Source organism: Habropoda laboriosa, unplaced genomic scaffold (assembly GCF_001263275.1).
Source record: "Habropoda laboriosa isolate 0110345459 unplaced genomic scaffold, ASM126327v1 scaffold527, whole genome shotgun sequence".
NCBI lineage: Eukaryota > Metazoa > Arthropoda > Insecta > Hymenoptera > Apidae > Habropoda > Habropoda laboriosa.
In genome coordinates, this window is record NW_017100643.1 from 111,914 (window position 1) to 137,119 (window position 25,206).

Below are 25,206 nucleotides of genomic sequence, written 5' to 3' on the forward strand. Positions count from 1 at the left end.
ATTTTTCCTTTCGGATAAACAGAATGGGCGGAATCGTGTCAGCACTTTTTTTTTAAAGGGATCGCACTGAATGATATATAATTCAGACAGTTTTGATTATTTTCACTTGAAAAAAATTGTGAACTTTCTTAAAACATGAATAAATACGTATGCAAAATGGCGATACTGAGAAACTTATACTTTCCTTACAAAAAAATCCCTAAGAAGGACTAAAAAATGACACTCTAGACTAGAATACCCTCTTAAACGAAGAGTCAAATTTTAACGATACAAATGCTACCGTAAAAGCTTGAACGCCGGTAAATGTTAAGATTTACGCGGAAATCCTAATATTTGCAAACCAATGTCGGTATAAGTCCAAAATATTATGAAATCAATACTTATTTTGTGCTTTTACTGAAATTTTATATTGCTTCCTTTTCTTTATAAACCTAACCTAACCTGACATTCTGTGCTTATCTAGGTTAGGTTATATAGTTTTTTATAAACATAACCTAACCTGACCTTCTGCGCTTAGATTGCTCAATAACTATTTCATTTTATAGTCTGTTGGATTGGCATTACCTTCAGAAATTTAATTTGTTTTTAATATTTTATTATTATAAAATTAATTATTATTAAATAATATTAATAATAGTTTGGTTAGTTAAAACGTCAGTAAGTGTGACTGTATTTCTTAATAAATGCCAATAATATGTGACTAATAGAAATTGGTAAAAGTCCGCAAACACAAATTGTTACGTTCAAATTGTAACTTTTACCACGAATTATTGGTAAATCTTAGGATATGCTGGACAAACCTAACATTTTCCGGTACTCTGGCTTTTACAGTAACACACACACCTATTGCAATATTGTATATATCAACGTAATGTGATAACCGATAAGTACATTTGAATTAAATTATGCATTCTAGCTAATACATATTCAATTCTTATAAACAGCTCTTATAATTAAAGTTTAAGATTAACAACTCTAAAGATTGTTTTTTTCTTTATATAAGAATTGTATTTTGTGTTTCAGAAAGAACAGAAAATTGCTTTGTAACTTTCTGAAATTTGATTTCGTTTAATTTCCGACATTTCATTATCATTATCCGTAAAAGAGAACTAGTACAAACTGCTGTTAACATTATACTGCTACATTTTAATAAGTATACGCGCTATCCTCCATAAGTCATCAAACATTTTATTAAACAAAATGTCTATTCAAGAAACTTTTTAGTGAAAAAGTAACTTATTTAACATTTTTCTCCTAATGTGAATAATTAAAAATTACTAAATTCATTCTACAAACTGTACAATTAGATTCAACCCGGGGCCACGTTGTGAAACATTACTCCTCATAAACAATATAAAAAACACGTAGTGTTTGCCGCCCCGAAAGGCATTTGGAGTTCCCCAGACACTGCGTCTTATACCTCCATTCAGCAGAACTATCTTACTTCCTTTCTAAACCACTAGCCACCAGGAACCTGGCTCGGAGATCAGCGAGGACGTCCGTCCTAGGCTTGAACCCCAAACTGGCGGTAAGGAATTTTTCTCTTCGGCTTTTTCGCTTCCTGGGCGTTAGTTAGGGTAAGACTAACGTCCATGCGAAAATTCAGCCCGAAAAAACCAGCAACACGGCCTCCAGAGGATGCGGTGACTAGCGGTCACCCATCCTTTTACGGACGCCGCCCAGCACAGCTTGACTTTGGTGAATATAAAACACAGTCTAGTTATAGTTGCAAAATAAACTAATAATTTTTAAATACTACATTTATGATATACATGGAAGAGGCCGCTGAAAACGAAAACGCCAAACTTACGAAAGCCCACTATTCGTCAAAAGGTGAACATCGATGAAAATTTCTACAGACAAATAATTCCTTAAAAAGAGTTATTACGAAAATATCAACTCTTATTTTCAATTATCTTAAAAAAAAAAAAAAAAGAAAATGTGTATGAATTTGAATAACTGAAACAGACTTGTTCTTTCGAGGCCTCGTAATGATGTTACGCCTAGGGCCTCCAAATGTATAAACGCGGCCCTGATTCTACACCTCATCTATTTAAATATGGTATTACTTTAACACGATAGTACAATAATATTTGATGACTTGTGGAAAAAAGGTACCGTGTTAAGAACAATGTTAGAATTCACGAATAAACGACGTTGTAAAAACTGAAATTAATTGTTAAATAACAACAACAACGAATTGTCGTACAGCAACAATTACGAATAACCGAACAGATAGCGGATTGAAAAGATTAGAGGAAACATTATAGCAAATAATTTCATCAGAGAATTCCAAACGTGACTTCGAAGATCGATTAAGAGGATCTCGAGGCTTTTTTACTGGCAAACCGATGCGCTCGACGAATTATTGGCTTAATTAAACCGGTAGGCATTCGGTAATCCGTCCGACCCAACTAATCAGTCGAAATGCAATTTAGCTACATCGACCGATAGCGATGCGCCGGACGTACGCTCAGGTGCACTTCAATTTAATACCTCGGTTAAAATCATTAACGAGAAACGCATCGAATTTATTCGTAGGAATACGATTCGAACCCAGTTCAAACACATAAACGTAACTCGTAACGGCAAACGTTTCTTCTTTTACCCAATAGGATCAATTAACTATGAAAACACAATAAGTCATATTTTGATTGATATAGGGGAGAGTCGTGCAGTACCGGCCACTCTAAGCTTTTGTACTATAACTTGGGCTAATGTTGGTAAAAATGAAATTTGAAAAAAGTAATTTGTAGTACAAAGGGTGCTTGATAAAAGGGGACAAATGGTTTTTCTTAAATTTTCTCATAAAGATAAATAATTCGTAGAAATAAAAAAGTTGTAATTTGCAGCGAACGAAAAATTGTTGAACAGTACCGGCCAGCTACTTAGTTGGTAGATTTTAAGGTCTGAGTGATAAGTAATGTTAGTAAAAATCATTTAAAAATAGAATAGAACTTTTATTTAGGCGCGTCTACAAATATCACAGGTAAAGTGATTTGATATTTTCTTGATCCGTATACTCCACGTGAGCCCAACCGTTGCAGCTATGAAACGTAACTTTTGTCGTACGGAACACCAGCGTAAACGTTAAACGTCTTATAACTCCGGTAATACTGAAGAAAAATGAACGTCGCCGGAATACGTTGCTCAGGGCTAGAGTATTTATTTGTTTTTCCATCAATAGTGCAATCAACTAACAGTATAAGCGAGATCTAGCTTTGACCGGTACTGCACGACTCTCCCCTATGTATAACGATAAGTTGACATGTCAGATACCTAATACAGTAAATTTTCTACAAGTGTCAGTCAGTTTGGATTCTACAAGTGTCAGTATAGATGGTCCTACGCCTAGGCTCCGTCATTGCTGCGCCTATGTTATCTCGCTCGTTGTCAGTAAAGCGTGTAACGCTACACCACTCGGTTTCTTTTACGAGATTTCACGGCTCGACAATTCATAATAGAAAAACATAATTTCTTTAATTTTTTTTTTTTTCATCTGGAATTTTTTTTAACGTGTTGGTGAGATTTTTCTAATGAACGTAAAATTAAAAAAGTTGGTATTTAAATCGCTTGGTTCCCTTGACTCACGTTTCATCCTTATCTTTTATTCGCTGTCCTTGTCTACGTTCGGCAAACTACAAAGGCGGGCGCGAGGCTCGAAAACGTAGTCCCTGACTCTACAAGTGTCAGGTTTAGATTCCTCGCGGACTGACACTTGTGGAGAATTTACTGTATTCACATTTTACTATCTGGAAGCTGAATGAACCTATTTCCTTTGTAATAATGAATTTTATTATGTGTTGTTATTTTTGTCATTGGCAAGCAAAAGTTCGAAATCACACGCAAGTTGCACAGAAATTTAGAGGAAGAAGTTAGCAGATTTAAGAATTTTTTATCATTCAAATCGATCGATACGAGGTAAATTGCTATTGATCTCCACAATATAAACTTCTGATCTGTACGAAATTAGTGGCAGATTCAGTATTGATGAAAATTGGGAGGTTATCCCAAACTTTTTGCCGGTAGTGTAAGTACGAAGTAAGTAAATTAATATTTTTAGCAAAGAAGCGTAAATGTTATCAGCAAACACACACAGAGTGTAACAGAAATAGGTGGGCGAATTTGAGAAACGTATTTGAAAAGTGTTCAGATAAACACGGACCTGGCAATCTTTTCTTTCCGAGTTTTACATAAATGTTTCTTGTTTGTTTATTCTGTTAGAAAGAATTCTGCAACTAATTTTCTTCGAATCGACATGTTATGCACTGTCGAATATGTTCGAGAAATCTGGTATTTCGAATTTTATCACACGAAATAACAGTCCTAATGTCCATAGAATGAAAATCAGAGAATTTGAAGGATTTAAAGAATGAAAGTCTTTACCCACATCTAGAGAAGAGAAAATTTCTGGATCCACGTTTGTATCATTTTAATTCATTCTCAGAATGAATAGAATACACTCCTAAATTTTGTCCACCTACTTCTGTTACACCCTGTATAAACAAAATTAACTCCTTGCGATTCATTGCAGAATTACATTTTATAATAAAGTTACACTATCATACATGGTTCATATTTGGTAATCTCCAGTTTTTTAAATGAAAATTGAACTTAAAGTCCAAATTAACCTTCGTTACAAATACAGTTTAGTAATAATCTTGCTCTATGATTGTCACATGATCTCTTAATGCTACGAGTTAATTGTACAACACTAATTAATAGTGAATTACACAGTTTTTACGTTATCTGTTATCAATTCATTGTAAGAAACTGCAAATTGTTAACCGTTAATAAACTCGTAGCATTGTGCATATCAGAATTTAAGTTTGATGGTTTTGTAATACATTTAATTTAAAGAAACCTAGAAAAACTTTACTCCCATATTTTCTCGAAACGAATTCTATAATTTAGTAGAGACTTTGACAAGTATTCCAGAATTTTTTCAGATTTTTCGAAATCTTAAAACAGTAAAAAAAATTCCACTTGGACACAAACTGTCCAGTTCGTCTACGAAGAGTTAAGAATATTTCTCTCGCGTCATATTTAAACGATTCTCAGTTAAAGTTATGCGCAATACAAGGAAAGAAAATGAAAAATAAATAAATAGTTCGTATAAATAACTTGCCTGAGGGTAGCGGTTTATTCCATTTATGCTATTATGAGGATGAGGATATGGTTGATAACCTCTACTAGCGCCGGGATAAATGTTCCTCATCATAGCACCTTGACAAGCTGGTATAGGCGTGAGTGCCTTTTGGAGCTGCTTTTCTTGCTTCCGATACTTCGCTCTTCTATTTTGAAACCAGACCTATTAAGCAGAAAGAAAGTGTTCTAGTTTTTTAAGGTAATACTGCTTAACATTGCTATCGTCCATTTAGCTAGGGTAATTTCGGGAGAGACGGACCCCATCTCTCCCAAAATTGCCCTATATTTCTGTTCAGAGATATTAACGTGAAGTATAGTAAAACATACTTAAGCGACGTATCCAAATAATCCTTGAAATATGAGAGTTACAGCGGGTGATCAAATTATTAGAGCCACTTGCGAAGAACTGTCGGTTTTGCATTGTAACGATTAATTTTTAAACGAAAGCCTAGTTATACCTACTGAATTCTAATTATTATTTTTACGAAGCGTTGATATTAGGTCTACCGGAAAGTTCTGTCCGTTTTTCAATTAAAAGAAAATAATACATTTTCGATACATTTATTAATAGGGTAATTCCGGGAGAGACGGACCAGGCAAGTATTTCCTACATTATCCGCCATATGTGGAACGCGTCAGTATTCTTTTGTTTTACATTTGTTTTACTCTCAGTGTTTTTTCTTCCATATCTGGCGGATAATGTAGGAAATACTTGCCTGGCCCGCCTCTCCCGAAATTACCCTATTTACTGAACAATCTAATTTCCATCGTTAAAAATGACCTCTTCCCAGCGCAATGGTAATTTATGGATTCCATTTCTGTAGAATGACTCATCTTTGGTTCTTGAGATGACATTATCGGACAGAACTTTCCGGTAGACCTAATACTTGCAAATTGCAAACGTACACTTGGCAACGCTTTAAGCAATATTACCTGTCATATGGCATATTTTTATAATCGAGCTGAATCTAGCACTCGATTAGGATAGCGTCGCGATGTCGAAGAAAGGCTCTAATAATCGAGCGCTAGATTCAGCATCTAGTCACAGCGCTAGTCACAACAATATTAACGCATGAACAAATAGTTTAATATCGTTTTATTATCGCAAAGTCGGACTCAACGTAGAACCGCAAGTTGTATTTTTTATAACTACATAAGCTAAGTTTAACTATTTTTTTCGTGGACAATTGTTAATGAAAAATTATTCAGTATAAAAACCTTGATACTGTGATTTTATTTTTACACAAATACGAAAAACATTTTTAATACTGTGGCTCTAATAATTTGATCACCCGCTGTAGGTTCCTATGAAAGGTAGTACGAAAGAACGTTACGAGCCATTTCATGAGAATGTCCTTTCTATTAAAAGCAGTAACTATTGAACAAACATTCTACAATGTTTCTAGTATTTGTTTAATTCTCTATATTTCCCTTTGCTCAATTTTTCAAATTACGAGTTCATACGTTTCAACCATACAGCATAATCAAAAACAGTGGAACTGCGAAGTGTCGAAGAATACATACGCGAAAAATTCGCCCAAAATTTTGTCGCCTACGACAAAAGTGTTCATTTCCCTTTCAGTTAAGCAACACACAACGTGCATAATTGTTCAATCAAGTTACAAATGACCGAGTAGAAGAATACTCGAATACGTTCGCTGGTAAATTAATTCCACCGAAGCGGATCGTTTAAACGTGAACATATCCGGAGCATTTGTCTTTTATCAACCGCCGCAAAACTTCTCTGCGGCCAGGAAGCTTTTCCGGGACTCCCCGAGGTAGAGTAGTTTACCTATCGCCATTTTGCATCGGGCAATTTCCATTGTTTTGCGGGATTAGTAAACCCATATTGGGGATTGCCCGAACCGCCACCAGCGACACCCCGGTATGCACACCGAATCCCCGAACCTCCGCCAATCCCTGCACCCTCCCCACCCCCTAGCACCCATCCTATGATCCCAGCCCATCGCAACCTCCTTCCTCCACCTCCACGTCCTTCTTCCTTTCCCCTCTCTTCTTCATGGTTCTCCTGATTCCCTACCAACGGTCCCCTCTTTCCAAGCAACCCACAGAAAGAGAAAAGCCTCTCCTGGTTGGGATCGACTTGTTTCCACCCTTGTAGTGATGTTACCGGTGCCTTCTGATTGGCCAATGCCACGACTGTGACGTCACTCCAAGCTTCCTCATTGGCCAACACGTTTTATTGACATTTCTACTATGCACCCTCTCTCTCTCTCTCTCTCGTCCGCGCGCGCTCGTTCTCTCTGTCTCTCTCTCTCTCCCTCTCGGTTTCTCTCTCCAGGCTTGCTTTCTTGCTTCCTGTACTTTCTCTGTCCTTTTCTGTGCTATCTCTGTCTCACTGTTTCTCTCTCGGACTTATTCTTCATCTAGTTTTGTCCCCTAACCCTCTCTGTTTCCCATTTCTATCTATTTCTCTCTCCGCACACATTTTATCTCCCGTACCCTCTGCGGAAGCATGGCGCTCCGAAGTGTGTCTCGCGAAATATCCGCACCGATGCTTTCATGTCCAAGGCCGGAAGGGGGAAGTAACACGAGGGCGAGGTGGAAAAAATACACGCGGGTCCGTGGAGATAGGGAAGATAGGCGGTCCGTGAAGCGAAAATGGAGAGCGATCTGTAGAGTTTATTGTGCTGTACAGAGGTATTACATAGAATGTTGGCGTCGGGAAGGAATGCAGGTTCGATTGGTCATAATGTGATCTCCTTCTCGCACCCTACCTTTTCCCGCACTAGTGCCTGCGAATCGGATTATATCTGCGGTGGGCGGTCAAATTTTGGTCGATACAGGATGAGTAGAGCGAAGTTGCCTAATACGAGACCTTTACTAATATTAGACACAAGCTTATCTCCGTTACGGAACACTCGAATGTCAATTATCAAATCAACCGTCTTGAGCGAGCATATTTGCGCAATAGATTGCAGAAAGTTTTTCAAGTGGTTCGATTACATTACAGATACCTCCGAAACAGTGAGTGTATAATCATTTTCATAAACACTGTTCTATAGTGCATGCAATTGAGTTTACGGCTTACTGAATTGTGTATCGTTAAATAACGAAGACTTAATCTCGGAGCTACTTGATAGTTATCATGTTATTGTTTCCGAATATGAGCCTTCGCTGTCGTCCTAATGCCTCCTTTAATGGTCCAAATGACAATCACACGGTGACAGATCTGGATTATAGGGAGGACGATCAAGCGTTGTCCACTGTATCTTTTTAATTTTTTCCTGTGTTTGAATGGCGGTGTGAGGCCTAGCGTTGTCATGGAGAAGCAGTACTGAACGGACGGGAACTCCCCGTCTTTTCAATCTATAGGCTGCCTTAACTTTGTCTAGCAGCGTGCATTAATAGCTAGCAGTGACTGTTCTTTTCTCAACAAGTTTTCGGACAGCTTCAATATTTCCCGATGTCACACTGGTCTTCGGACGTCGCGGACGAGATGCGTTCACGACGTGTTGACGTCCACTAGAAAACGATCTACACCGAGCAAACACTTGAGTTCTTGACAATGTCTCATCACCGAACTGTAAACGCAGCCGATGCAGAATTTCAATAGGTTTTGTGCCCTCAAAACTTAATTACAATACGTTGTGCAACGGAAGATGGTACTGACTTCTCACTCATTGTGCTGTTTACTAACGAAACGAAAAGTAGAGCCTCACAGGGAGTGCAATGTTGCAAAATCACTCTCGTTTCAACTCACAGTCAGTCTCATCGACACACGTGACTCTGTACAGATATGGCATACATAATCCGGTGTACATTTGACTGACCCTCGTACAAGAAAAAGGACACCGGCAACGAAGTCTTAAATACCGTTCTTTAGGACCATAAACATTAATCAAAGAAACTTTATCTCCACATGAGAGTTTTGAGACTTTCGCGAACAAAATGGAACGTACCATCAAAAGAATGCTGGAGCCAAAACCAAAACCACCAAGTGTTCCGAACGCCAAAGAAGACAACAGAACAATAGTTTTCTTCCCATACATTGAGGGTACTACAGACCGCCTACACAAAATATTCAAGAAGAACAACAATTTTCACCACACATACGAGAACTGGTCGAATCTTCACCTCCCCCCAAGGACCCACTTCCGCGTTTTTCATCAGCAGGAGTCTACGAAATACCCTGTTCATGCGGAAAAGCATACATCGGAGAAACTGGGAGGAGCGTGAGCACACGAGAGGTGCACCAGACTAGGGTACATACAATCCGCAATGGCGGAACATCACTTGGAAACAGGGCACAAGATTTTGTTTGATAAAACAAAAGTCTTAGCCAGATGCAAAGGATACTTCCCACGCAAATATAGGGAATCCTTAGAAATTATGAAAAACTCTAACAACATCAATAGAGACACAGGTTACCAACTTAACCCTATCTGGAACACCCTCCTCCCGTTTTTTAATTGATCGATCGATTAAACACTGACTGGTCAAAATCACTGCTCCGGAAAATGAACACAGGTACTTAAAGGAGGGAACACCCAGAGGCACACTATTGTCAGTGCGTCTCCAGACTCTGATGAAGCTAGCTGGAATGTAAATTCTTTTGGACACGGCTTACACCCGGAAGCCTCAAATAATTCCACTCATATTTATCTCCATAGGTACACGCTGATAGATCCAAATCGTTCGATTAAACTGAATGTGCTTTTGTTACAGAAAATTGCGACTTCATTAGCCGATTACGCAATAGTTTTAACCCTTCATTTTATGAACTATACATGCTATAGAGGAGAAGGTACGAATATGAGATAGGGTAGAAATATGAGGCACCAAGGTTTCCATCTGTGCACAGTACCTGCTGATATTTTTGACAATGATTGGAAATTAAGTATTGCGAAGACCATAACACCCTTCTATAACAGCCATTGTCATTTTTTTTTTGTTTAATGGACGTTTCTCGTTTCGAACGCAACGGAAAGTTTCTGTATGTGCAAATTGAAGTGGAATTTAAGTACTTTGGTTTATTTTATGGTTTTCAAAGAAACACAGGAGGTAAATTATTCTGTAATAATCGCAGTTTGAGAGTATTAACGAAGATTTGAAGTACATCGTGTTTTTCATTGCGGTATGACGACGGAAAGTAAAATGACGAGTTGGTGGCAGTATGAGAAATAAAATAATTTCAATCACTTCTTCACATGCCAAGCACAAAGTTAAATAAAGAAACGAAAGGCCTAAGAAAGAATTATTCCAAAGAAAAATGTGACAGAAGTTATCAAAGCTGTTAAACTGAAGAAATTTGGCTAGAGAGCGTAATCGTGTTGTTATATTTGGCACTGTGTATGTCATAACACTTTTTCACTAACGCTTTAACACAGCTTTGGAATCCGGGGAGGAAAGTTGATATCGATTATATTTTAACAATATAACTTTTATTTTAACGATGACACTTATACTCGCGGACTCCGAATTTACAAGGCGCGAACTTCACGAAGGGAAGAGACGTTGTGGTTTTCTGCTGTGTACTAGATCGACCGCTCTTAGAGTAACTTGTTTTTCGGCGTTACGGGGTTAATCTTAAAGAGTGACTTGGTGACACAATGTCAATAGACGGTTGGTTATCCAAAAACCTCGTATTACTACCCGAATTTCTATTTGTCCAATGTTGCCTTAGTTTCGTAAAAAGTAGAATCAAAATAAGAGTGACTTGGTGACACAATGTCAATAGGCGGTTGGTTATCCAAAAACCTCGTATTACTACCCGAATTTCTATTTGTCCAATGTTGCCTTAGTTTCGTAAAAAGTAGAATCAAAATTTTCTGTAGGTTCGCAATATTTACGTTTATGCAGCACATTTCACATGAAATTCCCCACAGTTATTCCTCTGATTTTTCATTAAAGTACAGCTATTCCGAGGCTCCCTAGGTCAAAAAATAAAACGTGTATCCCATATTCGTACCCTCTTTTCTACAACACGCTTTAATCTGTGCTCGTTACTTGTGAAATCTTCACAATTTGGACGTTTGTCCAATGGGATAAATATCTACGTGCTTCTGTCACAATATCGTTTAACCGATTTACCTAATGTCCACATCTGGACAAATTGTAAAAATTCGAGAATGAATACAAAAAAAGAAGAAAATCTACGCGTAAGATTCAAATAGAAACAGCTTCACTACCTTTACCGATCTAAAAGTCGTTCTCGATACTGTCACATGCGTAACAGACATTGCTCCGGCACAGGTAGATCTGTAACGCAACAAAGGTAACCGGCGGAGGTTGCGTACCCGGATTTCTGGACAGCCGGTCGCCGTGTGTGGAAGAAATTGTAAATGTTGCTATTTTTTAACATCTGTTTCAGGAATCCTGGGACGATTTACAACGTAAGAAACCTGTGGCGGCCCTTGCAGCGCGCACGGCGTCACATTGTTAAACAACATAAACGAAAAGTCACGCAACGGGCGTGTCACTCGTCGACGTCGATACCGTGGCGGGCCGATACCGATGGCTGTCCTCGGAAAGCTGAGAGACACTTGAGATCCGTTCCGAGGGCAGCCAAAATCCCGACCGACGACGCGAAGAAAGTGACTCGAATGACATGGACTAGCGGCACAAGACATTTCACCTGGCGTTCTGAATAAAGAATTCCAAGCGCGACCACGCGTACATTTATTCTCCCGTCGCCCACAAACCCAAAACTCCTCTCTCTGTCACTTCACAAACCACACCCATAACAGACTACCGACACAAATCAGGAAAATACACATCCACCTCCACATGTACTCTTACACCAATAGGAAAATAGTACAAGTTATTAAAAGAACAGTTTTTTCCAGCGACAAGAACAGATACTCTAAAACTTCCGAGCACACACGATCACTTCTGTAAGGAATTAGAGAAACGGTGGTGATAGATTTTCGTAAAAAGTAGAATCAAAATTTTCTGTAGGTTCGCAATATTTACGTTTATGCAGCACATTTCACATGAAATTCCCCACAGTTATTCCTCTGATTTTTCATTAAAGTACAGCTATTCCGAGGCTCCCTAGGTCAAAAAATAAAACGTGTATCCCATATTCGTACCCTCTTTTCTACAACACGCTTTAATCTGTGCTCGTTACTTGTGAAATCTTCACAATTTGGACGTTTGTCCAATGGGATAAATATCTACGTGCTTCTGTCACAATATCGTTTAACCGATTTACCTAATGTCCACATCTGGACAAATTGTAAAAATTCGAGAATGAATACAAAAAAAGAAGAAAATCTACGCGTAAGATTCAAATAGAAACAGCTTCACTACCTTTACCGATCTAAAAGTCGTTCTCGATACTGTCACATGCGTAACAGACATTGCTCCGGCACAGGTAGATCTGTAACGCAACAAAGGTAACCGGCGGAGGTTGCGTACCCGGATTTCTGGACAGCCGGTCGCCGTGTGTGGAAGAAATTGTAAATGTTGCTATTTTTTAACATCTGTTTCAGGAATCCTGGGACGATTTACAACGTAAGAAACCTGTGGCGGCCCTTGCAGCGCGCACGGCGTCACATTGTTAAACAACATAAACGAAAAGTCACGCAACGGGCGTGTCACTCGTCGACGTCGATACCGTGGCGGGCCGATACCGATGGCTGTCCTCGGAAAGCTGAGAGACACTTGAGATCCGTTCCGAGGGCAGCCAAAATCCCGACCGACGACGCGAAGAAAGTGACTCGAATGACATGGACTAGCGGCACAAGACATTTCATCTGGCGTTCTGAATAAAGAATTCCAAGCGCGACCACGCGTACATTTATTCTCCCGTCGCCCACAAACCCAAAACTCCTCTCTCTGTCACTTCACAAACCACACCCATAACAGACTACCGACACAAATCAGGAAAATACACATCCACCTCCACATGTACTCTTACACCAATAGGAAAATAGTACAAGTTATTAAAAGAACAGTTTTTTCCAGCGACAAGAACAGATACTCTAAAACTTCCGAGCACACACGATCACTTCTGTAAGGAATTAGAGAAACGGTGGTGATAGATAAAGGTGGTGATCGATTGATCAAACAAATAATCGTGGGCGGTTATAAGAACTGAGTATACTTCGACTCAACACAGAGATGCCTCGTACAACCAAGTCCTTCGACAAAATTCCTCGTCAAGAGGACACCCTTGGCAATATGGCCTTCCTTAGCCTTCCCTCGAGGCAGAGCTCTCCTTAAGAGGGAGAAGCGCGGCAAAAGAAGGCACACTAGAGCGTTCGTTCGTTTAGACTTTTCTAACTCTTCGGTGCGTTTAATAAAATTATAGTCTAGTAATTGCAAGTTTCTCGTCGTGCTTTATTTCTGTAAAGTCCTCGTGTGCTACCTGAGTCCCAATCCCGAGTAAATTGCTCGAGTGGCTTGACTCAAAAGAGGGACAACGATTGGTTTCCCGACGCGTACGGTTGCATAATCGGGCATCAAGCAACCGCCGTATCGCGATCGGTAACAACACCATCAGCAAGTGATCCCAGTATACGAGGGGGTTAAAATTATAGTGGTGTAAGTCACAATTTTCTTATTCTGAGAAACGGAGAATGTTATTAGATTCCACAGCATCAAATTTGGTACTGTATCGCATTCAATGTTACTAGAAAGCCTGTCTCAATTATAACTTACTTCACTTGTCTTTTAAATAGTTTGGCATGCGTAGGTTGCATTTCAGCACTATGCGACGTGCCACACACGTCTATAGATAGAGTTCGTTCAAAATAAGAATAACCTCGCTCTCGAGCCGATTTTCGTCCGTTCTGCGCAGACAGAGAACGTAGCAGACGGTGAAAAACGTAGGCGGTTAAGTGGGGGTTTGAACGTTCTAGCCCTGCCTTAGGCACGTCCCATGCGCGAAACGAGGTTATTCTTATTTTGAACGAAGAGTAGATGTTTTTTCACAGAATTGCGAACGACGTGTTAGACAACGCCGATCCTCGGTTACCTTCTTTTTCACTTACAAGAAAATTTGCGAAAAATTGTAATAAAATTTTTCGTTACTTAATGGATATGGCACTTTTTAACGCTTATGTTTAATTTTGCAAGAAAAGAAGATGTAGAGTATGTGCAAAGTACAAAAAACAGTGAAACTATGTACCTGGGAGTGCAAGCAATGTCTTGTTGCAGTACATATCCCAGATTGTTCTGAGATGTATCACTCACAAAATTAATGTACATATTCCGTGTAAAGTAGACAAAATCCTTTGTTAACTGCCTAAGTACAATCTATCATATTATGATATTTAGCCCTGTAGTGTGTCGCAGTGTTATTTACTAGCTTGCGTCGCCAAATCTGTGTGAAATGGTGCCTTCGTAGCTTTTCTTGTTTTTCAGTAGTGTCCAAGAGATTTAGAGTCTGTAATCGCGATTGGTATCTTTCACTGAGATAAGCGATTTCCTCCCTTTCTGTACGAATGCCGGTTTCCTTCTTAATTTGACGGTTTGAAATATAACAACCTGCATTTGTGATGGCTCTTACCATTTTTCTATTATTTTTAAGTTAGAATCAGAGGTTGTGCCCCAAAGTTGGCATTCGTACGTCCAAATTGGCTTTAATATTGTTTTATATAGATAATACTAATTTGCCGTTGTGTGTCAATTAGAATTTTTTGCCGATCAGCGACGAAGAGGAGTAGGGGAGAGTAGGGGAAACACAAACGTGGGGTAATTGCGAATTTGCATATATATGGTGTTAGAAAAGCATGAACAATTCTTTGTTTTGCCACATGATCGCTCGTACCGAATGCAACGCTAGGTCGCCAATGCAAAATAGTTGACCCGCACACTGATCCAGGTAAAAACTATTGAAGAGTTTTCCTCGTCTTCGTCTAATTTTTTGAAGAAAGTAAAGTAAGTAGGTATACGGAAAATGTGCTTCACAGGCTACCCTATTTCTTCTACAATATTTAGCTTTTTACTCTAGGCACTCTATGACACGTGGTCGTTAATCACTTCACGGTTAAAGCGACTATTTTAAGATAAACCTCAAATAAGCAAACAGTCAAATTTTTTACTGAAACGTTTGCAGACCATTGCAATTGATCGTTATTTTAATGACACTAATATCAGCACTTCCGTAAACTACATTTCGAATACTAATTAATAATATAACGGTTACATTATGCATCGATTTATACAACGTATTGGCAAGAGACAAAGAGACTGTGTCAATAATTTCGAAAACACGAACATATGCATGTACGTACGTACGTATATCCATCATTTTAAACTGCACATATGGAAATCACGGAACAAGCGAAGCACCGCGCATAACCAATTGCGAATCGCATTTGAATTCAGGGCACACGAGCCGATTTGTACTTGCACAAAAGATACTTGTATCCCGTACAATTTGAATTTACATGTCACTCTCAGTCGTTAGATTCACATCGAAGTTTTCGTCGTTAAGAAGGAAAGCTGTCGTTAAAAGCGACACTAACTCTATTTCGACACGAGTGTAACGTTGGGTACCAATATTCGAAATAGAAAATGGCGAATTCTTGCACTTGAAAGCTACCTGAAACGTAGCAGTGTACTATAATACAGGGCGGTCCGTAATCCGCGGCACAAACGGGTTCGGGGAGATTCCATGGCACGAAATAAGACGAAAACGAAGAATAAGGAAAATGCGTTGGAAGCTTCGTTTTCGATAGAAATGCATTTGAAAATCAGTCGAGTACGCGTTCACCTAATTAATGACTGGTATTATGGATCTCACTATAGACCGCTATTGTGGCTGTTTTTGCACACGGTACATTGTATCGGATACAATGTCATGGCTAATTTACTATTAGAATTGTTAACTGAGCCATTCAGAAGCCAAAATGATTGACTCCACTTTTTGGAATTCTTCGAATTTTAGTATCAAAGCACATGCTTGGTGTTTAACTTTTCCTAAATAAACAAAATTTAATAAACCCAATTTGATGGAGTTAGCCACTTTCGCTTCTGAGTGGCTCAACTATCAGTTCCTACCGAACAAGCGACATGACGCGATACAGTAAGGAAGAATAGGGTAAAGTTGCCTAATATGAGACTTATTTCTTATAAAAATCATAACTCTGGACTAAGAACACTTTTATCGAAATTCCATACACGTTTCAAAAGTAAGATATGTATTCTTTTGTAACGCACTGGAAAGTACGGTGAAAACGATATTCGAGAGTTCTGTAACGGTGATAATCCCTATTTATACGGACATGCTTCTTGCATTAGGAGTATGTAGTGGAAATGTATCTATTGCGGCACGCTATTATCGTGAACGATATCCTAATCGTCGCCATCTGGATAAACAAAATAATAAACTAAACTGAGTGACAACTGAAATCGATAGTTTAACCCTTGGCACTCCGAGCATTTTTTGGTAACATTAATAGTGAAACTGCTGGAAAGCCAAAGTTTTGTCTTGAAAAGAAAAAGGATTTTTAGTGTTTACGAATTTATTTATTTGTATATCTTGTGTTAATTTGCATTATTTTGATAATATAGAATAATATAAAAAGGTCTGAATTGTACATTTCTCCAAAGTAATTACACGTGTCGCCATAAAAGCGCCATTGGAGTGCAAAGGCAGTTGATACTGCCTTTCATTACGTTCATTGTGTTCGTTTGTATTTCTCAAAAACGAATTAATAGATAAGTATCGATTGTAAAAAGCAACGACATTGTATCGTGTACAAAATAGTGCTGCCGGTATACTCGAATATTCGAGTAGCTCGAAATCTGAACCGAACTGAGACTCGATTTTCGAACGTAACCTACATTCTGTCCAATTTAAGAATAACCTCGCTCTCGGACCGATTTTCGTCCGTTCTGCGTATAGACAGAGAGCGTAGCAGAGGGTAAGACGGAGAAAAACGTAAGCGGGGGTTTGGACATTCTAGCCCTGCCTTAAGCACGTCCCATGCGCGAAGCGAGGTTATTCTTAAATTGGACAGAGTATACATATTTTGAGCAGTTTCGAACAGTCAAGTGGTTCATATTTCAAATTGCTCGGAAAATTCGAGATACTCGATTCTTTCGAGCCACTCGAATCGATTATTCAAACCGAGTTAACCGAGTTAAACTCGTCTCGCTTTTTCCAAGTACTCGTACAGATCTGTAGTAACATTCTTAACGCCAGTTATCAATCCGGTGCACGCGTACTAACTCGTTTGATTTTCAAATGCATTTTTCTGGAAAACGAAGCTTCGTTGTTTTTGTTATTCCTGATTTTCTTAATCCTCTGAGCAAAATTTTGTTACTCCCGATTTTTGCCTTATTTCCAGCCGTTGAATCTCCCCGACCCCGTTTGTACCATGAAGTACGGACCACCCTGTATACGGTGAAATACACCCCTAAGAAAGGACATCTTTTTTACGAAACGTGTACCTTTTTCGGGCGTATTATGCATCAAAAAGCACTGCGAATCTTTTATTCCTTTTTTAGCCTCGATTTTTGCTTACGGTGATGCTCTATAGGTAACAGAGCCTCGATCTAAAAGTCAAAGTTCAAAGTATTTGAGTATTCATCGTTGCGAATTATATTATCCTGTATATATAGGCTGCATTTCACTTTATGTGCACCCATTAATGTATACCTGTGTAAATGGAACAAATTTCGAATCGATAAAAATGTTAGGTCTAACGATAAATGTTATCAATAGCGCAGAATGTATTTACAATATATAGGTGTGAAGCTTGTAAATATCATAAAATGATTCGCAAAAGTTCTGGAACTCTTTTTGCTGTCAATAATTATGTTTGTTAATCTATGATGTTTTGAAAACGACATTTCTTTCAAGCTAAAATTGAAATTACAGAATTTCACATTCAGGGGAGAGCTATTTAAGTATCTACATCGTACTGGTCGTCTATTTTTCATTTAAAAGAAATATTATTTCTGTTTAAATTAAAGGAAAACAAGAAAGAAGGAAATATCTGTTTTATAAGTTTGCGATGCGACATAAACTTGGTTTGAAAGTTCAGTAATTTATCTTACTCGTTTCATAAAACTGCGAAACTTCTCTTACTCACCTAAGTTTTTTGGGACACGCGAGAGTTGCCTATATCGTACCGGTCTCCAACCATGTGTGTACATTACAGTTAAGAAATAAGTAACCGAAGAATGAGCGTGAGTGACAAGACAAAATAGCGCGTGAATGGATAAGGAAATAATACATCGTAAACCGAGTCCCTTTCATAACCGTGAGGCTGAAAATAAATAAATGATATATTCAATTTTTTTAAATAAATAAAATTTCCTTTTACGTAAACGGAAATATTTTAAGTAAAAAGTATACACTAGAATATTTACAAGGGATGACAAAAATGTAAAAAAGTAAGATAACGTTTGCAAATAAAACTAACCAAGTTTTAAAATTTAAATTTATCATACTCAATCTCTTAAGTATTTTTACGCTCTAAAATGTACCTGCGTTTAAATAAATCATCCTACAGCATAACGAAAGTCTGTTTTAATTTTCTCCATCAGTATTATTTGAAGAAGAAAAGTGGAGGCTAATTTTTACATTCGTTTCTAAGGTCTGAGAAATCTATGGACTGAAAAATTTATAGCTCGTATATGTTCATATACACACGCGCACACGTATTCAACCATATAGAACAGTTCTTTTGGCGAGATCCAGTAGAAGTGGATGACTCTTTTTATTTGCAACTCCTTTGGAAGAGCTTTTTGCGAACATACTTACGCGCGTCCCTTAAGGCGCGCACCCTGTAAGAACTGAAAAGCTAAGAGTTCGTAATTCAATAACTGTGCTCTTCAACCCTCCCTTCTCTTTCCAACTAAGTACTTACTTCCTCTTCTATAAAAAAAAAAAAAAAAAAAAAAAAGAAGGAAAAACAGATAACACAAGGAGATGGACTATACTTTTCTCTCTTTCGAGAAGAACAGCTCAAAATGTTTTGCTACTTCGGGGTCTACGACTGAGAGAACTATTCTCCTCTACGTCTAAGAGATACTTTGCACTCTGATAGCTAACCCGTGTACAGTAGAGAATGGGTCCGAGGATAATGGATTACTTTCTAAAGGAAAATATAGATGCTACTTTCTTCGCGTTCGCCTTTCCTTCTTGTCACTGCTTTTCTCTCGTGAAACAGCTTTGTCGGTAGAGAAAACGAAACGAGATCGAGCGATAAACAAAAGCACGACAAATTTTTATTCGACTTTTTGGTAGCGATCGTTTATGAGTACGTTGACACTTTACCTGAAAATCATAGAATAGATATCTATTCCTTAGTTTCAGTTTTATTTTATACTGCATTTTTGTTACGCAGTTTCGTCCGACACAGTTTTAACGTTACGTGTATTGGGCTGAGCGGAAAATTCGTGCCGATTTTTAAGTAAATCTGTTCCAATAATAATAAATACAGAAGTATGACAAAGACCTAACTTTTGAGGTTTCTAAAGGGAAGTAACTTCAAACAATTAGCTCCCAATGCGAAAGCTTCTGTATATTAAATTGAGCGGAAAATTCGTGCCGATTTTTAAGTAAATGAGTAAATTCCACGTTTTAAAGCAATAATTTCTTTACTTTATGAGATATGCACCGTTTTCCGGCAATTTGAAAATTTCATTTTGGCAGGAAGTCTCCTTTTTTATTTTTTTAGGATCGAAATTTTCACCTCTAAATTTTGTAAATTATCTGTGATCAATTTTCTCCGATAGACTACTTTTTCTGTAAATATCAGATACTTTGTTTGCTGTTTTGGCGATATTTTTCCCTTTTCGGCGATAGAAAAACGCTAAGCGTCGGAAATCTACTCTATTTTCTTCCATCTTCAAAGTACTATAACTTCAAGAAGAAACTAGTAATTGTAACTAATGCACTTCCAAAAGACACGTGAAAAAATTATCATTCGGAATTGAAACACTGTCTATCAAAAATGGCACTAACAGTTCGCTCAACCCAATATTAAGAGAAGATTATCTACCTGTATCGTAATTCATAATTCATCGATACCTAATAAAATTACAAGTACATAGGTACTTTACTCCGTGTCTCGCAAAAAATATTTTAAAAGTGTTACATTTATCTTATTTAAGAAACATTAAGTTTAAATCTTCAAAACTAATCAATGTGTCAATAATTCTAAATATCATGCTTATTTCTTCTTGACAATAGCGGCTCTTTTTATGACCGTTTAAAACCAGTACATATTTGTATTTCTTTCTGCTGATTTAACTTTCGAACCTTTTCAGACCCTTTCAGAGCTTCAAACTTTATTTGAGATTTCTCGCAGCTCAAAAATATTGCTAAGTAAACATTGCTATTACTTAACTATGGATCAGTTGGTGTATATTGCCAAACTTTTTATTTATCTCCTAATTGTATAATTAGTCATTTACAACTTTACTAATAATAGGGTAGTTCCGGGAGAGACGGGCCAGGCAAGTATTTCCTACATTATCCGCCATATGTGGAACGCGTCAGTATTCTTTTGTTTTACATTTGTTTTACTCTCGGTGTTTTTTCTTCCATATCTGGCTGATAATGTAGGAAATACTTGCCTGATCCGTCTCTCCCGCCGGTCCATCTCTCCCAAAATTGCCCTATATTTCTGTTCAGAGATATTAACGTGAAGCATAGTAAAACATACTTAAGCGACGTATCCAAATAATCCTTGAAATATGAGAGTTACAGCGGGTGATCAAATTATTAGAGCCACTTGCAAAGAACTGTCGGTTTTGCATTGTAACGATTAATTTTTAAACGAAAGCCTAGTTATACCTACTGAATTCTAATTATTATTTTTACGAAGCGTTGATATTAGGTCTACCGGAAAGTTCTGTCCGTTTTTCAATTAAAAGAAAGTAATACATTTTCGATACATTTATTAATAGGGTAATTCCGGGAGAGACGGACCAGGCAGGTATTTCCTACATTATCCGCCATATGTGGAACGCGTCAGTATTCTTTTGTTTTACATTTGTTTTTCTCTCAGTGTTTTTTCTTCCATACCTGGCGGATAATGTAGGAAATACTTGCCCGGCCCGTCACTCCCGAAATTACCCTAATTTACGTTCGAATCCAATACAGGTATGTAATTTACTTGCGAATAACGCCAATTAAAAGAATGCATTTTTTTATTGCGTATAGTTAAACTTCTTTACCGTAAAAATGCAAATTTTGAATATTAAATATTAATAAATGTAATTAATAAACAACAATATTGAATACTGTAATAAATTTTTAAAATGTAGTATTACTCGCTGCAAAAGTGGTTAGAGTAGTTTCAAAAAGTAGATTTTATTATATTTTGAAGGAGTAAAAATAATCGGAGGAAAATTTGATTAGAAAAATTAAAATATGACACACTCTTGAAAACCATTGCGATCGATATTAAAAATTTTAAACGAATTATAAGTTAAAGATGTAGAGGTGTACGATCTAATAAATTACACAAGTCGACGACGAAAGAAAGAATGCGTTGATAATTGTTATTTCGTTCGTGAATTTCTCTCATTTCCTCCCGCAACTACTTCTTAGATAGGAAGTCAATTTTCTCGTAAAACACCCAGTAGATAGGCTTTGATCGGAAGTCGAATCGAAATAAAAAGGTCGAATGAAAACTCAGCTAACTCAATATCGGGACTCGGATTCACCTTTCTTTTTCCTCGGCGTAATGGGATTTCTTGTGCGGTGATTCAAGAATTATTCTCTTACTATGATGCTACCCTTTTTTACTATTATCATCACCGCGGATGTTATTACTGCTTTTTGAATTGTTTCTCGATAGCTTCGCTGGTTTTTCGAAAAAAAAAAAACGCGATTATTTCGGCAAGTGTATTTTAAACCTACTTTAAACGTACCTAAATGTCAACAAATCATAATTTATACGTATTATGGCAATATGTTTTGAAATTCGAACAGAAATTCCTTCAGTTTTATTGTTTTCCAATTTACATCGTACAAACGAAAAATACGATTTACACGTTAAAAATCAAGTGTGAATGGAAGTATTTCAGAACCTTGTAATAGATTTTTATGCTGTAACCCTCTAAATAAAATATTTACAATACCAACTAGAGACTTTATGCAGGATTTACTCCACTTACTTTATACTTTCACGTTTAGTACAACCACATTTTGTATTTATTTATTAGGAGAATAATACAGTGGATTCCGGTTAAGCGGGACCGCCGTTTATTTGGGACAGATACTGAAGAACGGAATATAAATACTATTCCGTACGGAACTGTAGGAATCTTAAGCTTAGCAAAAAGGCGGAGCGGTCGAGGATATATAAAACTACGGTTAAAGAAGAGGGTGTGTATCGTACTATGTTTCGGCTGTGACTGACTGCGTTCCGTACGGAACAACGGTCCCCAAAAAATCATAAAACAGCCCTCACCGAGCCTCGACGCGGAGGATTAACGGGACCGTTAGAAGAGCGTACACCCCGTAAAACTTGTACCGAACGGCAGAGAAACATTGTACCTATCCTCTAATTAGCGACCTAGTCTTTTCCGCCTCCCATGTTCGATTTCCTCTCCTTCTGGGATTTTCCAAAACTCTAGCCACCTCGACCTTCCATCCCCACTTTCACCCTTTCCCTATCCTCTTGCAAATACCCCAAGACCAATCACCGAATTTCTATCGTTCCAATATTCTACCCCCAAATTTTAACTCCGCCTACACCAACTCTCATTTTCTATACTCCTCCAATTTTTCAAGCAGTCTTCCTCCGAACACCAAACGATACACTCAAAAAACGATCAGCCGAGTCTGTTGTAGAATCGCAAGCCGAGACTTGTACCTTAACAATAAATTAAATAAAACTTGTACTCCGGATTCTCGCTAGTTTCTCAGTATAAGACATTCCATTCGTCGTGATCCAAGTCCCGTATTCGTGGACCTATACGACACCACAAATATATTACACGATATGTCCCGTCCTCAAACGCGAAACATTGACGCGACCGACAACCCCCTACGTTGACCTGCGGCGCCGGTCTCTACCTGCCAATGGAAACTCGCGAAAGGGACCTTACTTCGGGAAAGACGTCGATTGGCCCTTTCCTCGAACCTACAGCTACGGAAAAATATATATAAGCAGCCCCGTTTAAACGAAAAAAGGAGCCGAACCACGGCTCCAAAATAAAGCAACTTACAACCGAACGACCACACTAAACATATTCGTTACAATCTTCATCCCATTCCCATTGGGTTGAAAAAGGACCGTGACGTCTTATAACCGAATAAATAAAAGCACGGCACGAAACATAATATATATGTTTATTTACTTATTTTTCATTACTTATTAATGTTATTTTATTACTTATTGTTAGCTTTATTTGCATGCTTAAACACACATTTGTATTCAAGACCGAATATCACATAGGTTTCTCAATAAATCGTTTTTAGCTTCATTTTTTACGTTGTTCAGATTTTGCCCGTTGAAATTCGCTTTTTTGGGACAAATTAGTCCGGTCCCAATGTGTCCCAATTAACCGGAATCCACTGTAGTAATTTTTTCTGGTGCAAAAAGGGATTATTAAATGCTGCTATTTATTAGGTCAGTATTTTCAAAAATTTGTAATCGGTGTTTTAAATAAATGGTCGATATTTAAAATAAAACATCAGTACGTAATGCAAGTGGTCGATATAAAACGTAACAATTTGTCAGCACTTTAAATGGATGACCAGCGTGTATAATAAAATATTCGTTTGTATATTCACTGCCTGTTCAATTAAAAACAATACTGACCAAGTAAATAGAAGTGTTATTAAGTCCCAATTTAATTTATCTTATTTTGTTTCGCAATTTATATTGGGTTGTTCGGAAAGTTCACAACGAAAGGACAAATTCAAATCAACACGTCTCTGTCCCTAATTCAAATAGCGACAAAAGGCAAAGGTATTTTACTTATTATCTGAAGGCAAATCCAGCGCACCCTTCAAATTATCTCCAAGACGAACAGGGGCGGAGCGCTGCCACGAAAAATTCAACACGCATGTTCCGCTGCAGAAAATACAGCTCGTCTTATATCCGCTCCCGTTTATCTTGCGAATAATTTGAGGGGTGCGTTCGATTCGTCTTCAACTAACAAGTAAAATGCCGTTTGGCTTTTGCCGCTATCTTAATTTCAAACAGTAGCTTGAATTCTCCTTAAATTTCGCTACGAAATTTCCGTATAACCAAATACATACAATTAATATTCGGACACCCTTTAGAACGGTATTACTTCTTTAAAATTCGACCAAACAACTTCAATTTTTTTTTAAAGTTAGAAGGATTAGTATACTATTTAAACAGATTTCCTATTTGTAGGAATTACCAATAAAATTATAAAGGTCACTTTTTGCAACTTTTTTATTTAAGCCCGTAATGAAAATTTAAAATATACATTTTGTAGATTTATGTCAATTATGCATGCACATGCTGAAGATTTCATAAAAATCGGTTAACGTTGCTACGAATTGCAAGCGGACAAAAATGGTGAAAATTGCAGTTCTTCGCTACTTTCGGCCTATAACTGTAATAAATCTGAAGATTCCATTACAAGCTCAGATAAAAAAGTTGTAAAAAGTGACCTGTACAATTTCCTTCGCGATTCCCACAAATTACAATTTTTCCATCGTTTTTCATACACGTCATCTAGTAAACTAATCCTTCTAACTTCTCGAAAGACCTGAAATCGTTTGGTCGAATTTTAAAAAGCTTGTACCGTTCTAACGGGTGTCCGAGTAACTGTATGCATACCTATACCAACGTAATTCCAATCGATGCCTTAAACATCCCCACGTTTTATTCCTTTCTCGCTATTGAAGATTTTTCCGTCGCTGTTCGCCGAGGGCAATAAAAATGGAGGGTATCCATCGTTAAACAGGGGTTGCAAAGATAAGAAAAAGATAGGGACATAAGGTGTAGGAGGCACGGTTCCCTTCGTACGCTTCTCCTTTTCTTTTCCTCATCTTCGTACCCCCGGTCTCTCGCAATGGAGGAAGAACCCCGGCAAGGCCGAGACGTTTCAGATCTATCTAGGGTGGAGAAAATTCAATTTAAAATGGCGGCTCAGATATAATGGCAGCCTCCGGTACAGCGCCACCCAACCACC

General features: G+C 37.8%; 1 protein-coding gene across 1 annotated transcript in view; it reads right to left on the bottom strand.

The window, feature by feature from the left end:
• LOC108576803 (homeobox protein prophet of Pit-1-like) overlaps positions 1–25,206 on the bottom strand; it is a 67,432-nt gene that overhangs the window by 11,352 nt on the left and 30,874 nt on the right. Inside the window, exon 4 of the mRNA XM_017939863.1 lies at positions 5,129–5,311. Coding sequence (XP_017795352.1) covers positions 5,129–5,311 — 183 coding nt within the window. The remainder of the gene's footprint in view (positions 1–5,128; positions 5,312–25,206) is intronic.